This window comes from Ambystoma mexicanum, chromosome 4q (genome assembly GCF_040938575.1).
Source record: "Ambystoma mexicanum isolate Mex_15411 chromosome 4q, UKY_AmexF1_1, whole genome shotgun sequence".
In the NCBI taxonomy this organism is placed as follows: domain Eukaryota; kingdom Metazoa; phylum Chordata; class Amphibia; order Caudata; family Ambystomatidae; genus Ambystoma; species Ambystoma mexicanum.
In genome coordinates this window covers 1,046,005,947-1,046,027,379 of record NC_090928.1, presented here as the reverse complement: position 1 = coordinate 1,046,027,379, position 21,433 = coordinate 1,046,005,947, and the positions used below count along the sequence as shown (strand labels likewise).

Below are 21,433 nucleotides of genomic sequence, written 5' to 3'. Positions count from 1 at the left end.
GCCATCAACCTCTAACACTTGCTCGATCTCATTAGGCGCCAACCTTATCTTCAACTTTCTCTGTTCCCTCCATCCTAATTGTGTGAGACCCTTTTTTGTCACATAGACCTTCCCTTCACACTTGCGACCTTTAAATTAAAACTTTCCTATAGAATATCCCAACAGATCAATGGCATCTTGATTATACCCCCCAGGACTGATATCGGCTTCAACAATTCTTGGACATCACATCTCACATCCCTCTCAAACACCTCCCTAGACAGGGTCATTTTCGACCCAGAGTCCGCCATCATCCAAACCTTTTTTCAATTAACCTTAACACTAGCATAGGGAAGTTCATATTCGTCATGATCCTCACACCACATTAATGGTATTAACAGTAATGTTTTCCATAGGATAAACGCCATCTTCATCTAATGACTTTCGTCCCTCTTCCTCATTGACATATAAGATCCTCCTCTGGTTGAATTGGTAGTTCTTGCAACAGTTGGCAAAATGTCCCTTTCTCCTGCACTTTGTCCATGTCGTTTTCCTCCCAGGACATACCACTGAATCCGCAAAATTAGTGTTACTCGCACATCGATAGCACAAGCGTTCCTCTCTTTCGCCCTTCTGTTTGCTAGTTTTTACTTCAGTTCCACGGGGCAGTTGTTTCTTTTTTCCTTTTGTTTTTAGATTCATTCACATTCAAAACCTCTGGCTTTACAACTCTTTTCTTGACAATTTGGCAATGCATGCCAACGAATGCTCCACTCTACGGGCAATGTTCGGGACCTCTTCCAAGGTGGGCTAATCTTTTAGCCATAATTCTTTGCGTATTTGATCTGAACTACAGTATGTTATAAATTGGTCCTGTAAGTGTTCATCATAAAAGCCTTGATATTTACATGACAATGCCAATTGTGGAAGTGCTGTGACGGTCTCCTCTACTGATTCTCCAGGCTCTTGCACCCTCATGCGAAAATTAAAATGTTCCAATATTGTACTAGTTTTGGGGTTAAAGTGCAAATCTAGTTTGGCAAACACACTTTCAAGTTCATTCATGGCATCCCCATCACTCAATCTGCGGCAGCGTCTCAAAAATTCTCTGCCTCTCGTACCCTAGATGGTGCATCAATAGAGCAACCTTCCTGTCATTAGAGACTGAATTTCCACCTGCAGCTTTGAGGTAGTGTAAAAAAAAAACCTTTTTCCACTGTGCCCACTTGATTCTGACAGGACCTGGGGTGGCCATGGCTGCCCTCCCTTATTCCAAGGTTTGCCCTCTGCGTACTTGCTTTATTCTCCTCTTAGTTGTATTCCTGGTAACCCCTTCTGCGCTTGCTCTTTTACTTCCGGCACACTTGCTCTGCAGGGTTAGTCTTCTGCGCACTTGCTTTATCCTCTGCTTTGTTTTAATCCTGGTAACCCCTTCTGCGCTTGCTTTTTTACTTCCGGCACACTTGCTCTGCAGGGTTTGTCTTCTGCGCACTTGCTTTATTCTCTTCTTTGTTTTAATCCTGGTAACCCCTTCTGCGCTTGTTCTTTTACTTCCTGTGCACTTGCTTGCACGCTTGCTCTGCTTTTCCCCTTCTTCACCCTTTGCTCCCTTTGAGCGCACTCCCTCTCCGCTCCTCTCTACCTCTTCGGCCCTTCTCTTTACCCTTTAAGCCACGGAGCAGCTTTAACAGTTTCTTGCAACTGGATTCCCCTGCTCTTCTATGCCGTACACTATGGTAATACAGTTTGTCAAGGAGGGCGGAGCAAAGTGCACATCGGTTCGGTATGGGAACAGCTTTCAACTTGGGAATGCTTTATCTGGACGGTAAGCATACCCGTTATGTCCGTGAAGGGTGTCAAGGGTGTGCAGAGGCACTCAGGGTGGGTGAACTTACTTGGTGCTCAGTCCGCTCAGCGTTGGCCGCTGCCACATTATTATAAACGGAGCAGAGGTTCCTCTGAAGTCCTTCCTGCTTCAGGAGTCGTGACTTACACAATGGGCTGTGCAAGTTAATGTTGCACCGAGTTGGCCGTTACTACATTGTGGAATTGAGCAGTGGTCCTTCGAAGCCACGTCGTGGTCGTTCTTACTTAAACACTGGCAATCTTCCTCAAAATCCTCATCGCCAATGTTGAGTCAATGACACCAGGGACACGCTTCATATCCTCTGTAGCTTGATTAAGCTTATATAACATTAAAAGACCCCCAGACAACATGAGCACAGCATCAACAAGACATACTGGCCATCAACTGCCCAAACGTAGAATCCTACATGACTGTAAACAATCACATCTTAGAATATACAACAATGATGTAGCCTGCTGACATCACACTATTCCAGTAGATGCTGGCATGAACATATAAAGATAACAAGCTTAACACTATAACAAAAACGTTTTGAAAACTGGTCTCTGATACAAAGGATAGGGGTGAGGATGCCCTTCAAAGTAGCAATACCCCTGATGAATGGTGCAACCATTTTGCAGAACTTTATGAAGGGGGATTGGCTCCAGAGTTAGAATCCAGTGTGGGTGGGCTAAGAGATGGTGACATCTTGGAAGTCGGTCTTGAAGAAATTGTTATTGCAATTTGCATAAATGGAAAAAAGGTGCCTGGCCAAGATAGAGTCCCTGACAATGTATTTAAAGATGAGCCATCCGTATGGGCCCCCTTGCTCTGGACGGTTTTTACAGAATGTATCAATTTGAATTATTTTCCTGCTTCATGGGGTAAAGCTGAAATTATACCAATTCATAAAAAGGGGTGGGGGGGGGGGGGAGAAAAATCCTGCTAATTACAGGCCAATCTCCCTACTTGACAGCACAGGAATAATCTTCACCAAAGTGATCCTAAAACACATACAAGAATGGGCAGTTGAATCTAATATTATTCATTCCATTCGGGCAGGGTTCCAAAAGGACAGGGTTTTTGCCCATTTATGATCATTCAAAAGTATACCATATTGAGGAAGGCAAATTTAGATGCTATTTCCGATGACCTCAAGACTGCTTTTGATGGGGTCCCACGTCACATACTTTGGAAGATTTTGCAGGGCCAGAGGATGCCATAGAATCTTCTGACAATTTTTTTTTTTTTTTTTATTGAACTTTACACAGTTAAAACTGAGTTTTGTCAACGAAAACAGTAGCAGATCCGACCAAGACGAAACTCTTCAGGGATCGACAGAAGGTGAGAATTGTTCAATCACTGTACACTGGTAATAAGGTGGAGGTCCGCTATGGATTGGCAGGGGAGGTGACACCAATGTTTGAAGTGACTAAAGGGGTGAGAGGAGGGGTGAGTCTTTGTATTTTGATTGAGGAGGTCATCATCACCCTTTTTGAAGAGTGCCAGGATCCTCCCAAATTGGCCTTTGGGAGATAGCCAGCATTCTTGTTTGCAGATGACGCTGCGCTGTTATACACTATGCCAAGGGAATGCAGACAACACTGGATTCATTTGTGAGAAAATGTGGGGAACTCAAGCTCACTCTGAACACAGACAAAACAAAGTCCATGGTGTACAAGCCTAATTTTACCAAACAACAGAAACTAACAGCTTGAGTTGAATATCTTGCCCTAATTCTTATCTTTTGTAAACACATTGTACTGTTTTGCGACCAGCGCAAGGTAGCCTTGGCTTTTAGTGTTCCAAATCAAATGTGGTCGATAAATAAAAAGCAGGCGTCATGTGTAAACTAAAATCTCAGACAATGGTATTTGAAGCAGAGTGAGAAAATACCTTTGATTATAAATCTGAAAACTGGTCTAAAAATTAGGACATTTTGCAGGGCGATACACAAGATGAGTAGCAGCAAGAAGAGGTGGTGGAAACATTACTGTGACAAAGTGATACAAAATTAGAGAAAGAATTGGATCCATATTACATTTAAAAGAAGAATTATAGAGTATATCCGACCACCCCCTATCTTGTTCACTCTGTTAACATGTACGATAGAGTATCCAGCAGGCAGAAGTGCTTAGGAGCCAGTGGAGAGCCATGTTTCTGTCAAAAATTGAACATCTAAACAAGTAGAATCAAGTAAATCCCAAATATCATGAACTTGAAATATAAAAGTGATAAAGTAACAAGTGCAATAGACCATGGGAATGAGGTTCAACTGATTAATTGCTGAAGAGGCTTAGACCTTCCCTGAAGTAGGACGCCATGAAGGAACAACATGCATTTGGGTGAGAATACTTTGAATAACACATCTAACAAACAACAAAGGATAAAACAATGCCAGATACTGACTGCGTAGTGGAGGGATCTTGTCCATCCCGGGATTTTGAAATAACACATTGCTGTTATATTGTCCTCGAGAATCATTTCGCTGTGAGGTCAAACATGTTGATGGGAGCATCCTCATAATGCCGGAGCCAGAAGTGGTGCCCTTTAATGCCTCCTCTAAAGTTGCCCCCTTACATGCCAGGGATGAGTCTGTGGAAATTGTTGGTACTGACCTGGTAGAAAGGGCATGCCCACCAAAAGAGTGACTGTTCATTAACCTGCAGATGCTCTTGGCTACGACTCCTACAATCCCTCACCATTGACTATGCTTGCTAGTGTCGTTGGGAGATGCATTCCAAAGCATCTGGAGAGCAGACAGCTGTTGTAAACAAAATGATTATGGTGTTCTCTCCAGAGACCAATGGCATGAACTGCACTTGCGTCTCATGAAAATTGCCCATATGGCTGGAATTCTTATATGGAGGGGAAGCCTTGCCCAGGCTTGTGTCTCATACTAGTGTAACAATTGTGAATCTTTCCATTGGTTAGAGTTGTCTGAACACTGATATGCCCAAGATGGTATGGTATGCCATGCCCGCCTTCCTTCAAAATTGCAAAAAAGGAAAGAGTAGAAACACGCTGACGCACCACAGAGCATTTTGGGGGACCTGCTGCTAAACTGAAATATAAAGGGCAATTAGCAGCCTTTTATTTATTTGTTTTTATAGATTGTGCCTAATACCATATCCGAGTTAGGTTTCTAAGCGCAGATCCGGGATTCGAACTGCTGTTGCTCGGCGTGGTCTTGCTTCCAAGACCAGCGCGTTGCCCCTGTGCTATCCTCCCTTCACCAAGACATTGAGCCTCTGTAACGTCAATTCATCTGCTTGTCTGCTGATGAAGTTCCTCTGCAAAAAATCCCTTGCCAACCTCTGGCACTTCTTATCAGAGTTCCCCTCCTGGGGAATCACGCCCGTCTCTGCCTTGGGCTTTGGTCTGGAATCCTGTGAATCCATGGAAAGTCCTTTAGTGAAGGGATTAAACACGGTTTTGACTCTGGTTTAGTGGCAGCCAACAACAATTTGACAGTGATAGTTTGATTTTTCTTGATATTTTCGCCTCCAAGGACGGACGGAACCATTGCACACCATCAAAGTGGAGGCGATAAATCTTTCCCTGACTCACTTGTCTTAATTGGGTTCCACTGAGCCAAACATCCCTTAAACGATCTAGGCAAAGGAACAACCCTATAGTGACCCTATCCATATGTCCCTGCAGCTCCCTCCAGCATATTATGCACTACCTGCTTACCCTCCGACAGACCCGATAGCAACCATGCTGTCTTTTTTCGATGTTTAGAAAACTAAAATATTCTTCCACAGCCTAAAGTTACATGCAGCTAGAATGGCATCTGCATTGGCACTCTTATGCAAGTTTTAAGATCTTCAGAGTCGCCCTCGCCCCTGACAGTCACATAAGCATTCAGGGCTATCAGTGAGGTTGGTCTATACGCACCAGTGTCACAGGCGTTCAAAGAGTAGGTTCACATGGTGGCATGACATCCTACAGTGAAGGAGCTCTAAAGGATTAGGCAAAGGAGGAATTGGCTTCTCCTCACCTATAATCTCCTTTAATAATGCCCTTCTAGTTGGAGAGGTCACAAAATATGATCCCTCAAGTTACAAGGCTCTTCAGGGGAACCTTAAAGACTCCTGGCCATCGTGGCCAGATAGGGCAAGAAGAGAGACTCTGCATACGTGAAACAAATCCAGAGCCTCTCGCTGCCCATGAATGGATCCAACAGATGGTAAACACCGAGACACTAAGCATAGAGAAGGAAAGGTCTGTGGCTGAACAATTTTTGCTGGATGATACACAAAACAAGCACCTTTTCTCAGACAAGAAGCATCAAAGGTCACAAAAGAAAAGATAAGTGTTAAACGCAAATGCCCTGCATAGCTCCAGACCCATATTTGCGGTGCAAAATATTGCTAATTGGGGCAGGGAGTAAGCACAAAGAAGGCCCTGGGGAGGTGCATTAGGCTTGATTATTATTTTAAAAAAACATGCTGCTGGCAGCATGCTCCAGTGCGTCCCTTTCTTGGGAAAAAGATCCCATAAAGATGAAGGAAAGGGCGCATATCCTCTGAGTAAGTGGGGCTTAATGACTGGAGGAAAAAGTGCCATACCAAAAACATTTTCACAACCGAGTTGTGTTGTTGCAAAGACCTCCTGTACTTTTCTCAACATTATTTGTGGCATGGGGAATCAAGAGGTACTATGACAGTATTAGAGCATCCCTCACAATTGTGGGATGATGCAAGATTTTCCTCATTTCAGTTTCATCAGCTGTAGAAGATTTAATATTTGTAACCAAAGGAAACCTCTGAATGGTGGTTATTGGGATATGATCAGCTCAATATAAACAAGAGGGATTATTATTGTTGGGGTATTATTGAGCACAAACCTAGCTTCAGGAAGCAACAGAGCGCTTTACACGTCATAGGGCGAAGAACACAGTGAGGGAAGCAGAGAAAAAAGGAGAATGGAGCAAACAGGTAAGTCTGGGCAATTGGCAGCATGGGGGAAGACAGTGGGGAGCAGATTACAGAGTCTCAGGTAGGGTGGGGAGTGCAAGGTGTGTGGACCTAGGTGTTAAGGAAGAGAAGGATGGTACAAAGCGACATCTGCGTCCTCACCACAGAGTCTAAAAGGCCATCGTTTTAAAATCAACTCCAGCAACGTGGATGCTGGAAGCAGTATCATTATTGGTCCCAAGGCTTCACTCTGATTAAAGCATTACTTTTATTGCTGTCCATAGACCCAAGCACTATAAACATGGAAATAAATGCGGACAGAGGGCTAGACCTGGTTACAGTTAGTGCATCAATTGTGATCATTGCTTCTGATAGAATCCCTGTCAATGGATTTATCACTGCTAGAGGACGTTACGGGAGAGGACTGTTGTCAACTTAATTTTGAAAACTACAATGCACAATAGATCTATTAGGAATGCTTCTTCCCGCTCATGGATTTTCTAAGAGAACATAATGCACTGTGCCTATGTTATGGATGTGTAAATATGTGTTTGATACAGTGCATGCCACAGCAAACAAAGTTGTGCAGTGCATACACAAGTGGTACATTAGTGCCCTTTTATTGTGTACAAAGTGAGTCACGGTCCTTCCAGTATGAGGGGTACTTCCTTACAACTACTTGTTTACTAATAATGGAGAGATCTTGTCTAAATAAAGGGCAAAGTGATTATGTCAATTTCCAAAAGAGGGATCACAACAACATTACAAGAACTTTCCCTCCAGTCGGTGTTGTACTGGTTGATAGTCTCATGACATTGTACACTGTTATCAACTATATGAATCTTGAAGAAAACCGCAGAAGCACATGGAGACTGGACAAGAGAGGCAACTGGAACAATTTTATTGCTGCTGTCTAGGTTCTTCGCACTGTGTTATATTGATTCAGGTTCCTGTGCTCTCTAGCTTATACCTTTCACAAGCATTCTTGTCACTGGTCAAATTAATAGTTTCACAAACAAAAACATAAGCAAAAACAGTAATCATGCTCCATTCTCCTGAGGTTTTATTTGAATGTCACTGGAGTAGGATAGTTCATTTGTAAGATTACAGTACCAGAGAGCTCATCCTTCGGCGACATGTGTAGAAAATGAATATTAAGTGTGTACCAAAGGGAATGCTTGGAGGACACTTTTACGATACCTTAATAAAAGTAACATTTGCTATAATTTGTGAACTAGAACAAACAAGTCACCTGAGCATACGTAAAAATGTACATATTGTTAAATAATGAAATGCTCCAGTTGAAACAGTTACTTCGTGTCTGACGAAAGGGCAAAAGACAAGTGTTTTTTTATTACCAGAATTGTTCAAGTAAGTTTTAATAAGAGTGCACCAGTAAGAGTGAATCAAGATGACTTGCATCAAAAATGTTATTAAATGAACACTAGGTATTAAAGGGGCTACAGGTCTTCCATTCCATCACCCTTCTTCTAAGGCAACAATACACGTCCATTTCAGAACAGAACCATTACAGCAGAACGCCACGTCACAGTACAGTACAGCATGTGAAGTTCATCTCCGACAGAAAGCCGTCACAAGTTGGCGCACCAGGTACGTTTACAGTCTTCTGCATCAGAATAGTGCCACAGAGTACATCATCACAGCTTTTACTTCCTTTTTCTGGTTTTCAATGAACAGCTTTTTTTTCCATTTTTAAACAAGCCTTCTTTTCTTCCAAATTAAATCAGATGGTTGATCCATATGCTGAATACACTAATTACAACATTAAATAACATTGCACCAATAACCTTTCTGGTTAATTCAGTACAAAATAACAAGTATTAAAATGTACCAGTACTAGTGGTTTTACACAGGTTTATATCACTAATTATGAAGGAAAACCTTTTTTTTTAATCTAGGCAAATGCCTAATTACAAAGCTGCACGTTACAGGCATAATGATGTGGAATAAATATAAGGAATCCGGTAAAATATTAATCACAAACAGATTACATGGGGACAAACTGTACAACCACTTAAGCATGGATCAACAATATACGGTTATGAAGAAAGTGTGCCTAACTGCAAAATATTGTATAGCAACGTGTGTGCATTGAGGGATGAGGTGGAGGATTGGAGCAGGAGCAAAACATTCCAACAGATATTTAATTCCTGAGGTGTCTTATTAACTGCTCTAATTGGTTAATACTTCACTTTCATTACCTTGTGCTAGCAGATTGTCCCAATACACATTTCCACATTGGGATTTGCAATGTTTTGTGAAAGCAACAAACGTAATGACAATTTCACATCATGTATGAACAGACAATATTTGCTTTTCTCTACAAGGCTGTCCCAAATTCTACTGCTACATTTGTCTGAGAGGCAATACGAACAAGCTCTGGTATAACCATATGATTGTGTTTCCCCGCACCTGGCTCTTATAACCCAAGGCTCAAAAAGGTATTACTTAACTTTTCTTTTTAAATACAAGTGCCAACACTGTAAACATCTTTGCATTTCCAACCAAAGGCTGTCCAATAAAAAGGTTACAATCAAAAGACAAGCAAAAGCAGCCTACTGTACAACGAAGGCTGATCTGTGTCCCTTTCTCAGATTCCTAAATGATTTCTTAAATAACTAAAACATGGTCATGCAATGGCTGTGACAACTCCAACGTTTGTGCAATTTCAGAATGGACAAAATCTAAAAAAATAAGCATGATGGAGGTAAGAAAAAGAACATCCAAAAATGCAACTAATGATCAGGAAGAACTTTCTCATCTGAAACAAATCATCAAACATACGTTTTCTGTACAGAAATCTAAACACAACTATACAAGACCTGTGTTTTTTAAGCAAAACCTTTTTTTATAATACAACTCTATGAACATAAACCGTGAACAAAATGCTTTCTATATACTTACCTGTACAAGTGAACATAACATTTGTTTTTAGCTACAGTCTTTTAATATGGGTCTTAATGACTTTCATTGTACAATTCATAACTATGTATAACCTTATTGCAATAAGGGCAGTTTCTACAGGGGTGGGGCGATTCACAAGCCAATCACATTAGGCGTTACCAGTACATTCCAACATGGTAGTGTAGACCGTGTATGAATATTCCCTGATCCCATAAGGTTCTCTTACAGCTTAAGCTCATTCGCGATTTTGGATGCAATGTTCTTAAATGCAATAGAAGTCCCAGATATTCGCTTGAAGCGAACCCCATTGAGCGACAGTCGTGGAAGTTTGCAAACTTCCATCTCCCACTGCACAAGGCTATCCTGCCGTGCGTCTCCGTGAACACAGAACAATAAAAACCTCTCCTTTTGTTCGTAATCACAGTTGTTAGCATCCAACACTTTACGTATCTCTTTCATCATGTCATTTGGATCCATGGAACTTGTGGTCTTCATACTCCACGTGAACCTTAACGAACGGGGTTTGGAATCCTTAACGTCCTCTTTTTCTCTTTCCTTTGTTTCGCCAGACGTGCTCCTACAGCATTTGAAGGGGAGTAGGGGAAAAAGCAAAGTGATAAGGAATAAACTGATGACTATAACACCATTTTCAAAAGACTAACACAAATTAACTATTACCACATAACGCTATGCCACAATTTAACCAACAGCAATACATTTCAAATTGGTGTTCTACTTTTTGAAAATACTTACTGGATAGTTAATTTACCAAGTATTGTACCTCCCTATCATTATGAAGGATTCTTGCCTCTACAGACATAAAACCTACAGCCTTATTCTGAAAGAGGCAGACAATCCCATGGAAAATATTCGTTCTGTGAGTTTTACTGCCTCAACCCCATTCTGTTTGGAATCCCTACACATAATGGGGAAAATCCATAGCGCAAGTTTCCTGCCCCTGGCAAGGAACTGTAAAACCTCTTCATGGGGACCAATTCTGATCCCTGGGGATAGGGCATGTCTTTTTAGCACTTGCAACAAGCAGGCACAGTAAATATGAATCAATGCTAATAAATTATTTTTAAGGCAGCCTCCTTTAATGTTTTTCGCTGTGCAAGCAAGGCACATTGACGGCTCGAACCAGTAACGGGCCCAAGACAGAGGGTCTACCCAGAATCCCATGCCCGAGACTGCATCACAGAGCCATTCACTAGAATCTCTTTCGACATGCATGGACCACAGAAGCAATAACAGCCGTTCTTTTCCTGGCTGACCCTTTGTGGAGGTCATTATGTGTGGCGTATTGTTGGACGCCATTTTAGAAGTTTTATTTTGGGAAATATAAAAAGCAAAAAGCTAATGGACTTTTTTCTTTATCTGCAACTGTTGTATTGACTACTCATATGTTTGTAAAAATAGATACAATTTTAATGGGATGTTGAAAGTCTGTTCTCCTAATTTGAATCTCTATAATGTAAAACCTATGCAGTCTCGAACATTTTGCCACCCTACTCTGTGATCTTTAAGTTGCAAACTAAGAGGAAGTTTTTGCCATCAAAAATACAACTGTCAATGTGTCCTCCGAGGGTACCATGTTCTCATCTGATGTGCATGTGTGGCTGTAAAAGCGCCGACAGTTTACAGGATTTTTTTTTGTTAAAGTGAACTTTGGATTTTGCGGTTTCCTTCAGCTGCATTTCTGTGTGGATGCGTAGTTCGATGGAGGGCGCCAGATTCAGCGAAAAGGAATCTTATGCCTAGCTGTAAGGTTACTTGCAACCGAGTAACAATTTTGAGTCATGTGATGAAGCAGTAAGCGCCCAATTCCTTCAAATGTAGTTACAAAGAAATATGGTGCTTAGTTACCATCTCTGCATAAGGATAGGAAACAATATGCAGGCATATTCATTATTTAAACGTGCCTTTACACCACACCTCCCCGAAGCCCAGACCATCAGAATAACGTAGGTGAGACGTCCAAGCCACATTCCATTTTCAACGTCTGTTTTTCCCAAAATGGAAAAAAGAGCAGCAGCTCTATTGAAAAAGCCGACCTTGTAAACAGAGTTTGTCTCCCATCATAGGCATTGCCTGGATTCGTTTAGCATCTTCGGTAATATTCATGATACAGTACCGGCCAAACACATTGCACTCCACTTAGTTTGTGCAAGAGTGGAACCTGTTGTCTGATGAGGGTGTTTACCTCTAAAGCTGAAATGGTATTTCACAAATGTGTGAGGAAAAGAAGCAGCACACTAAGAATTCTTCTTTTAATCTATTGACTAAAATGACGGGTGGAATCTGTTTCCATGCCAAACAGCTTCAATGGATTAGTACCTCTAGCAATTGAAAAACAAAAACACAGCATACCTGAACAAGGGATATATTTGCAAACTCTAATATATCCACAAAACACTGTTTGGCTCATGTACGGGGGCAAATAAAAATCACACTATGTTCCCTATCACACTTGCTGTTTAACAATTCAATGTACCCTTTGCACAAGGACTCATTGCACCATGCGTAATTTCAGGTAACTGGCAACACTTGTATATACCTAGTGAGCCAACCTGGGAGCCAGACCACCAGAACAAGTCGCCTGGATCGGGTCTATTGCTGGTTGAAGGGGAACTACTACTACTCCGAGTGATGCACAGCATAGAAACGGTACCATCTGCTTGGCCTGGAGCCCTGGGAACAAGCGCTTTTCTAGAGGAAAAATATAACCAACGTTAACTGATTTAGATCTAACCCACTCCCCTAAATAAATGCAGTGGTCAAGGATATCAACTGAGAACGGCAGAAGTGGGCACCACAATGTTCATTTCACTTTTGTCATTTCAATTAGGTCCAATGTTCATAGTTGGGTGTACATTTTCTAGGAGCCATCAGGCTTCAGACGATCCTTTGACACAGGGATAGCAACAACAGCCCACATTTTATTTTAGTTAATCAAACTTTATTGAATATCTCAAAGGCAATCACAAGCTTTCCATACGTTAATCAACGTTGTCCATTTAGTACACAATTGCAAACAGAAAGATGATTTTTCTCTATCATTCTCTACAACTATGCTAAGTTGAGGCATGTCGTAATCCCCTGCTCTCGACCCTTCAGTCATCAGTCTTTTGGTCAGGACATAAGGGAATTGGTGCTTTTTGACCGGGTGTTTCATAGTCCGCTAAAATGCGTAGCGCTCATTCTTTTAGGCATGTACATTGCCATCCTTCAGTACATAAGCAATGAAAGACCAGACTTTCAAACTCTTTGCTTTTCCCCCATAGCGCAGTCATCAAATTCCCCATATTAAAGGTATCCCATATGGAAGAATTGTACATTTGAGTGATTTGCTTTCCTGCCCTATTGCTGTAGTATACATCATTTCACAAACAAAAGCAGGCTGACGCAGATTATATACTTCCTGCCCTGTAGATAACTATTAACAGACGGTATATGCAAGTAAGAGCCAAATCCTATAGCATCGCTAACCCCAGGATCTTACCAATTTTAGATACTTAATCACTCTTTGGCCCATCAAGATAGCACAACCTTCAACTGAAAAACATCCTATGTAGGTACTGAGGTATTTAAGATCTCGCACTTGGAAAGGTTTATCTTGAAGCCCGACACCCTTTCAGAAATGGCAAATTTCTTTCATAATTCCCCAGAGAGGGAGGGACGGGTCTGTCACCATTAACAATAAGTCACTGGCCCACTTAATCCCCTTTATCGCTCCATTCTCTCCGATTGTTTGTGAAAATGGCTTCATGACCAGGACAAACAGTAATGGTTACAACGGGCACCCTGGCTTGGTGACCCTGCTGATCAGGGAGGCCTTGGAGAGAGACCCATTCACCTTCACTCTTGGCCCAGGTTATCTGTAGTTTTCCTGTACCATGATCCTGATTTGTGGCCCGAATCAGATTGTCTGGGAACAAAGTCAAACGCTTTTTCAGCGTCTCATGAAAAAAGTAAGGCTGAGTATTCTTCGTATATCATCAAAGGATTTCTGTCCCTCAAACCTGGACTGGTCTGGTGAAATACGGTATAGGAGTCCCTCCATCCTCAATGCCAAGAGCTGTGTATATATATCTCTGCATCCAGGTTGATGAGAGCTATTGCATTGTCAGAAGAACTCATCTGGGATCCTTTACTACCCAGAAGCTCTACAACCTACTGACAAAATGGTTTGGGTCTCCATTCACAACTGCTCTCCTTTCAAATTCCTTCTACTAATCTACAAAGCTATCAATGATCTTGCTCCCCAGTACTTAGCAAATTGTATGTCAGTTCACTTACCATCCTGTTACCTCCGATCCACCTCTGCATTCAACCTCACTCTCCCACACCCTCCCTGTGTCTCCTCTGGCTTCTGCTCTTCCTACACGCCCCACTCCACTGGAATCCACTGGCCATAACAATCAAAGCCAACCCAACTGTGGATCTCTTCAAAGCTTGGCTTAAACTTCACTTACTTGCTAAAGAGGGAGATCTCCCCCCCTGCCCTCTCCCTCATCCACCTTACCTGACCCCACACTGCCTCTAGTGATGCTTAATAAATTAAAGTTACTCACTGTAGTGACTAGAGCACTCCTAGTCCTTAGTCCCCTTTCCTCCATCCTTGTGGGTGCCCCGCCAACATAGGGACGGTAACGGAAACCTTGGCAGTGAAAAAATGCACTTCCCCTTTAAATTTGGCATATCGCATGGCAGTGTGGACCCGGGCATCGGAACGTCCCCAAGACTGCCCTCTGGCGCCACACCCCAGTCCCTTTTTATTTATTTTTTTTAACACATTGGATGCTTTAATACCTGGCTATGCTGATTATTTTAGCCCCTGGCATACAAGCGGGGGAAGGTGGGTGGGACGTATGGAGGAAAGGGGAATAAGGACTACGAGTACTCTAGTCGCTAGAGTGAGTATATGCCCCGCCCCCCTTTCCTCCATCCTTGTGGGTTATTGCATCAAACAAAACCTTTGGGAGGACAACCTGCCTCATACTTAAGAAGCAAAAATGTTCTTCAGAGCCGCCCGACCGAACTCTGTATCCCGCCTGGAACTGGTATTCAGGGAATAGTGTTTACAGAACGCAGACAGCGTGGACCAAGTAGCTGCCCTGCTGAGGACTTCCCAAGAAGCATGTCCCTGAAAGGCAACAGCCGTAGTCTTTGCTCTGACTGCATGGGCATGGATCCTGCAGGAACTGCCTTACCCTTGGCCATGTATGCCTCCTAAATGGTCCGGACCATCCAACGAGCAATAGATGCTTTGGAAGCTTGGGTGCCGGGAGACAGGCACCAAAAGGTGATTAACAACGCCTCAGACTTCTTGAAAGGTTTCGTACAGGAGAGATAGAACTTGAGCACTCTCTGTAGGTGCATGGAATGCAAAGCCCTTTCAGCCTCCGACTGCGGGTTTGGAAAGAACACCAGCAGGCAGATTTCCTGATTCAAATGGAATGGAGACCCCCACCTTGGGCAAGATGATTGGATGAGTGAGTAAGATGACCTTGTCGTTATGGAAGATGGTGAAAGGCTCACATGACGACAGACTGCAGCTCGCTGACCCTGCACACCGAAGTGAGCGCCACCAACAGCACTACCTTGAGTGTCACCAGCATGATATCCACTGAGACCATCAGCTCGAAGGGCTTAATGCTGCAAAGCTGGCAGAACTACGTTGAGGTCCCAGACCGGGTGTGGCCTATCGACACGAGGAAAAAGCCTGGACAACCCCTTGAGGTGAGCCTTCAGCACTGGACTGGCAGCTGAAAAAAATTGCCCTGTGGAATTTTCATAGGCCCCAATGACCGCCAAATCAGTAGGGCCTGAACACCAGAACGAGCCAGATGTGCGGAAAATGCCAGCATGTCATTCAGGTAGCAGGTAAGGGGGTCCAGCCCGTGTTGTGCAACCCAGTGGTAGAACCGGGTCCACTTGCTCTTTTACTGAGAGCGTGTATACAGCCTCCGAGCCTCCTTTACGATGTCCTAGTTATCGTCTGAGAATTGGGAGTGGGGCAGTCTTAACTGGTCAGAAACCAGGCTGTGAGCCAGCCTGGCTGGGTCTGGATGCTCCACTGCCCCGGCCTGCTGCGTCAGGGAGCCCCTACTGGGGATCGGGAGATGGATAGGTCCCTGGGAGCACAACTGCAGCAGATCCGAGAACCAAGCCATCAAGGGCAAGTGGGGGGTGATCAGGATGAGGCTGCAGCCCACTGAGGCTCTGAATTTGCAGAGGGTACACTGGAGCAAAGGAGAAGGAGGAACCGCTAACACCCGTGGCTGTGCCAGCAGAACTGCAACACGTCCCCCACAGACCCTTGTCCTGCCCAAGTAGCAAACCTGGGGCACTTGGAATTCAGAGGAGATACAAATAAATCCAGATCCGGAAACGCCCATCTCTGGAACAGGGGCAACAAACAGTTGATGTGTAACTCCCATTAGTACCTGTTGATCCCCAGGCGGCTGAGCTGGTCCGCTTTCGCATTGTTGTCCCCCGGGAGATGGACCGAGGAGATCCAAATCCCTTCCGACAGGGCCCATTCCCAAAGTGACACCGCCTCATGCACAGGCGGGGAGAACGGGTGCCACCCTGCTTGTTCAGGTAGAACATTGTTATTGAATTGTAGGTCCTGATCAGAACCGCCTTGCCCCTGACGAGCAGTAGAAGGGCCCCGAGCGCCAGGCCCACCGCCCTGAGTTTGAGCAGATTGATATGCAGGAGGGCCTCCGTCCTGGACCACGCTCCATAAATAGAATAACCCTCAAGCCCGAGATGGAGGAACCCATTGTCACCACCAGAGTGGGCTCTGGCTGGGTGAAGAGGGCTCCCACTGCCACATAGCAGTCAAACAGCCACCTGTGAAGATCCAGAAAGGACAGAGGAATCGGGATTCTGTCCGATTGCAACCCCGTTTCCTAGTCCCAATTGGGCGCCAGGTGGAGCTTGAGAAGTCTCATCATCAGTGCTTTGGATTAAGGTGCTATATAAATAAGGAACAAGTTACTTACCTGTAACTGTTGTTCTCCAGCGTGGGTCTGGCATGGATTCACATGCTCATGAATATTCCCCGTCGTCAGGCTGGGAATCCTCGGTAAAGAAAAAACCAGTATCAGTTTCGTTTCTGATCTGTCTTTCGTAGTAATAACCAATCACTGGTCTCTGCGTCATACTGACCACAGCCAATGACTGCCCTCTACCTAAGCACCGCCTCTGGCAGCCATCTTCAGATTTGGAAGCACGTGAAGTGGCAGTATGACCAAGTGAAGAGCCGCAGAGGGGTAGGCGGGAGGGTTCGCATGTGAATCCATGCCAGACCCACGCTGGAGAACAACAGTTACAGGTAAGTAACTTGTTCCTTCTCCAGCATGGGGTCTGGCATGGATTCACATGCTCATGAATAAAGAATACATAGCAGTACACACATGCACAACCACGGGAGGTGGCAAAAGCTCAACATTAAGCATTACATCAAACTCAACATTAAGCATTTTACCTCCTCACCAGGCTCACCTCAGGCGAACAGGTTGCGCAGCACTGCTTGGCCGACCCTGGACTCCTCCCTGGAATCCCGATCGACGCAGTAGAATTTCGTGAAGGTGTGCGTCGACCTCCACGTAGCAGCCCTGCATATGTCCAGCAGGGGCACACCAGAAAGGAACGCCGTGGTAGCTGCGATCGCTCTGGTGGAATGGGCTCTCGGACGGCCAGGCAGCGGTCGGTTTGCCAACCGATGACAGTACATGATACAGCCGGAGAGCCATCTGGAAATGGAAGCCTTCGAGAGAGCCTTCCCCTGATTGACAGGTCCAAAGTTCACAAAGAGTTGTGACGTCTTCCGAAAACACTTCGTGCGGTCCACGTAGAACTTCAGCGCTCTAGCCACATCCAGCGAGTGCAAAGTCCTCTCAGCCGGCGACGAAGGCGACGGGAAGAACACAGGCAACACCAAGGGTTCGTTGAGATGGAAGTCCGACGGTACCTTGGGCATGAAGGAGGGGTGCGTCCTGAGCACTACCCTCGTGTCGTGAAAAGTCAAGTACGGGGCCTTGCAGGAAAGGGCCTGGATCTCTCCCACCCGTCGTGCGGAGGTGATGGCCACAAGAAACGCTGTTTTCCACGACAGAAACTTCAACGGGGCCGAGTGCAGAGGCTCGAACGGAGGTCCCATGAGCTTGGTCAGCACCACGTTGAGCTCCCACGCCGGGGCCGGCGCCTTCACCGGCGGGAACGATCTGAACAGTCCCTTCATGAACTCTTTCACCAGACGATGAGACCACAGGGACGTCCGGCCCGTGGTTCTGGTGTATCGGGAGATCGCAGCAAGATGAATCTTGATGGACGCGTGTGCCAGTCCAGCTTTGGCCAGCGTCAGCAGGTACGGCAGTACCTGGGGAGCCGTAATCCGTAGAGGGTTAATCTTCTGTGCGTGGCACCAGACAGAGAACCTCTTCCATTTGTGTCCGTAGCATTTAAGAGTCGAGGACGCCCTGGCCTTTGCAAGAACCTCTCTGCAGTCGGCCGGTATGTCGTATCCTCCAAACTCTAGCGCTGCAGGAGACAGGCCTGCAAGTTCAGCGATTTCGGGTCGTGGTGGAGGATGGCGCCTCCTTCCCTGGAGAGTAGATCCGCGTCCACCGGCAGCTTGATTGGCGGGGACGCTGACAAGTCCAGAAGGTCCGGGAACCATATCTGCCTCGGCCACGCAGGTGCGACGAGGCTCATCCTGCACCGTGACCTCTTGAGCTGGTTGACGAGCCGGATTAGCAGTGGCAAAGGAGGGAACGCGTAGAGGAACAGGCCCTCCCAGGGGAACGAGAAAGCATCGCCCATGCTCCTCGCCTGGGGAAACCTGCTGGCGAACCTCCGGCACTTGGAGTTCGTCGCCGTCGCGAACAGGTCGATCTGGGGTGTGCCCCACCGTCGGAAGAGGCGATCCACTAGATCCTGCCGTAGTTCCCACTCGTGGCACGAGCGCAGCTCCCTGCTGAGTGAGTCGGCGATGGTGTTTTTTATCCCTGCCAGATGAAACGGCACCAGAACATCCTTTGGGCGACGGCCCAATGCCACAGGTCCTGCGCCTCCTTGGACAGTGCTGGGGACCTGGTTCCGCCCTGTTTCCTGATGTAAAACATGGTGGTGGTGTTGTCGGTGAAGATCCTCACCACCTTGCCCTTGAGGGACGGAAGGAAGGACCTGAGGGCCCAGAACACTGCACGGAGCTCCAGGACGTTGATATGGAGGGACTTCTCCGTCGGGAGCCAAAGGCCTCTCGCGTGCAGATTTTCGGTGTGCGCTCCCCACCCTTCCAGGGAGGCATCCGTGGTCACTGTGTCCTGGTGGTCTGGGGTCTGGAAGTCCATGCCCGCCGTCAGATGCGCGCGGATGCCCCACCACCGGACCGCTCGGCGGAAACTCTCGTCGAGTGTGATCCTCTCCTCGAAGCCGCCCGTCGTTTGGATCCAGCGCGCGTCCAGGAACTCCTGCAACGGGCGCATCCGGAGCCTGCACATGGGAATGAGGTAGATGCAAGAAGACATCATTCCGAGGAGGGACTTGATGGACCTCACCTTGGCCGCGTCGGAAACCAACATCCGCTGTACCTTGCCCAGGATGGACCTGGTCCTTTCCTCCGACGGGGAGGCCAGAAGGGACACTGTGTCGAGCTTCGCTCCCAGAAACAGTGCGTTTTGCGAGGGTACCAGGTGGGACTTGGCGTAGTTCACGGAGAATCCCAGGTCCGTGAGAAGTTGGACGGTCCTTGCCGTGTGATCCACGGCGAGCTCCCTCGTCTTGGCTCGGATGAGCCAGTCGTCCAGGTAGGGGTAGACGTGGATCCCCTCGCGGCGCAGCTGCGCCGCCACCGGTGCAAGGCACTTGGTGAATACCCTGGGTGCCGACCGTAGTCCGAAGGGGAGGGCTTTGAACTGGTAGTGACGCCCTTGGACCACAAACCTGAGGAATTTTCGGTGCCCCTTTAGGATGGGAATATGGAAGTAGGCATCCTCCAAATCCAACGACGACAGGAAGTCTCCTTCCTCCAGCTGACCCAGGACGTGCTGGAGGGTGACCATCCAGAACTTTTGCGCCTTGATGAACTTGTTCAGACGTCGCAGGTCCAGGATGGGGCGCCATCCCCCCGTCTTCTTCTTCACGAGGAAGTATCTCGAGTAAACTCCGGAGCCCCGAAGCCTCTTTGGGACGAGTTCGATGGCGCCCTTCCTGAGCATCGCCTTTACCTCCAGGAGAAGTTGAGGGACGTGAAGTTCTTTCCTGGCCACGGGGGGGACGCGCGGACACCTTCTTTGAAACTCGAGCGCGTGGCCCCGGGCCAAGGCGTCCAGCACCCAACGGTCGGTGGAGATGGACTCCCACACGCTGACGAAGCTCGCCAGCCGGCCTCCCACCGGGGTGCTTCGGTGGGGGCCCGACCCTACGGCCGGTTCAATCCTGCTTCGACGAGGCGTTGCCGCCTTGACCTCCTTGGCGACGACGGCGGGGTCCACCAGACTTGCCTCGTCCTCTGTAGGCCTCCTGAGCCGACGAGCGGGCCGCTTGACGGTAGGTGGAGAAACCGCCGCCGGAACTTTTGGAGGCGCCCTTGCCTCCGCTGCTCCGAAAGGGCGTCCGTCGTTGTTGCAGAACTCCAAGGGCCCGGGCCGTCTCGGTGTCCGCTTTAATGGCCTGAAGTGAATCGTCCACTGTTTTCCCAAACAGGCTGTTCCCATCGAAGGGCATGTCCAGGACTCTGGTCTGAACGTCTTGACGGAAGTCCGTAGCCTTGAGCCATCCACGCCGCCTAAGGCAAACGCCATTGCCCAACTGGCGGAACCCAGTGTCGGCGATGTCCGTCGCAACGGTAATGGCGTGGTCCGAAGCCACCTCGCCTTCCTGCAGGATCTCCAGGGCCTCTGCCCTCTTTTCGTCCGGCAAGAAGTCCAGCAGGGGAGCCAGTTTGTACCAGAGCTCCCTGTCGTAGCGCGCCACGATAGCCAAGGCGTTGGCCGCTTTAATCATCGTCGCCGCAGACGAGATGACTCTGCGTCCCATAGCGTCCAATTTCTTTCCCTCGCCGTCCGGTGGGGAAGTCGATGTGGAGGCCGTACCCCCCCCCGCTTTTTTCCTGGCCGCCGCGGAGACGGCGGAGTCCGGGGTAGGCTGCGCCCGGAGGCACAGGGGGGCCGTGTCCGGGACCCGGTACTTCTTCTCGTACCGGTCTCTTCTAGCTGGCGTCGTGGAAGGGTTCTTGAGGAGGGTGAGGCCCTCATCCCAAATGTCGTCCAATAGAGGCACTGAGAGGACCGTCTTCCTCTTGGCCTCGCGCCGCTGATAAAGGAAACCTTCCTTCTTCTCCTCAGGGCAGAGTTGGAAAAGCTCGGATGCCCTGGTGATCATGGAGTGGAACGATCCAATCTCGTCGGGCGGAGAAGCCCTGGTGGGAGGAGACGACGGTACATCCTCGTCGTATACCTCGTCGTCCGTACCCGTCGCTGCCGTGTCAGTCCCCGTATCATCCCCTCGGGTGGACGGGGAGGAGGGCTGGAAGGGGCGCGACGGCTGAAAAGGAGGCGGAGGGTGGATCCTTCTTTTCTTGGTAGGGGGAACACCAGAAGGTCCCGGTGGTAGTCTCGTCCTTATCTCTGAGCATAAGGACTGTATAGCCAACAAAATGGCCGCCGAGTTGTCTCGCGGCGCTGGCAGAGGGGAATCCGACGGGCGATCAGGGGTCGTCGTCACCTGCGTCGGGATCCATCCCGAC

The 21,433-nt window shown here is 47.1% G+C and overlaps 1 protein-coding gene across 4 annotated transcripts in view; it reads right to left on the bottom strand.

The window, feature by feature from the left end:
• Positions 1 to 7,787: 7,787 nt before the first annotated feature.
• Positions 7,788 to 21,433, bottom strand: part of MARK1 (microtubule affinity regulating kinase 1) — a 947,566-nt gene continuing 933,920 nt past the window's right edge. For 2 of the 4 annotated variants that reach the window (XM_069608592.1, XM_069608593.1), the window contains exon 18: positions 7,788 to 10,249. In XM_069608592.1, coding sequence (XP_069464693.1) covers positions 9,895 to 10,249 — 355 coding nt within the window. In that variant the 3' untranslated portion in view covers positions 7,788 to 9,894. The remainder of the gene's footprint in view (positions 10,250 to 21,433) is intronic. The other 2 variants (XM_069608596.1, XM_069608594.1) reach the window with 1 other exon arrangement.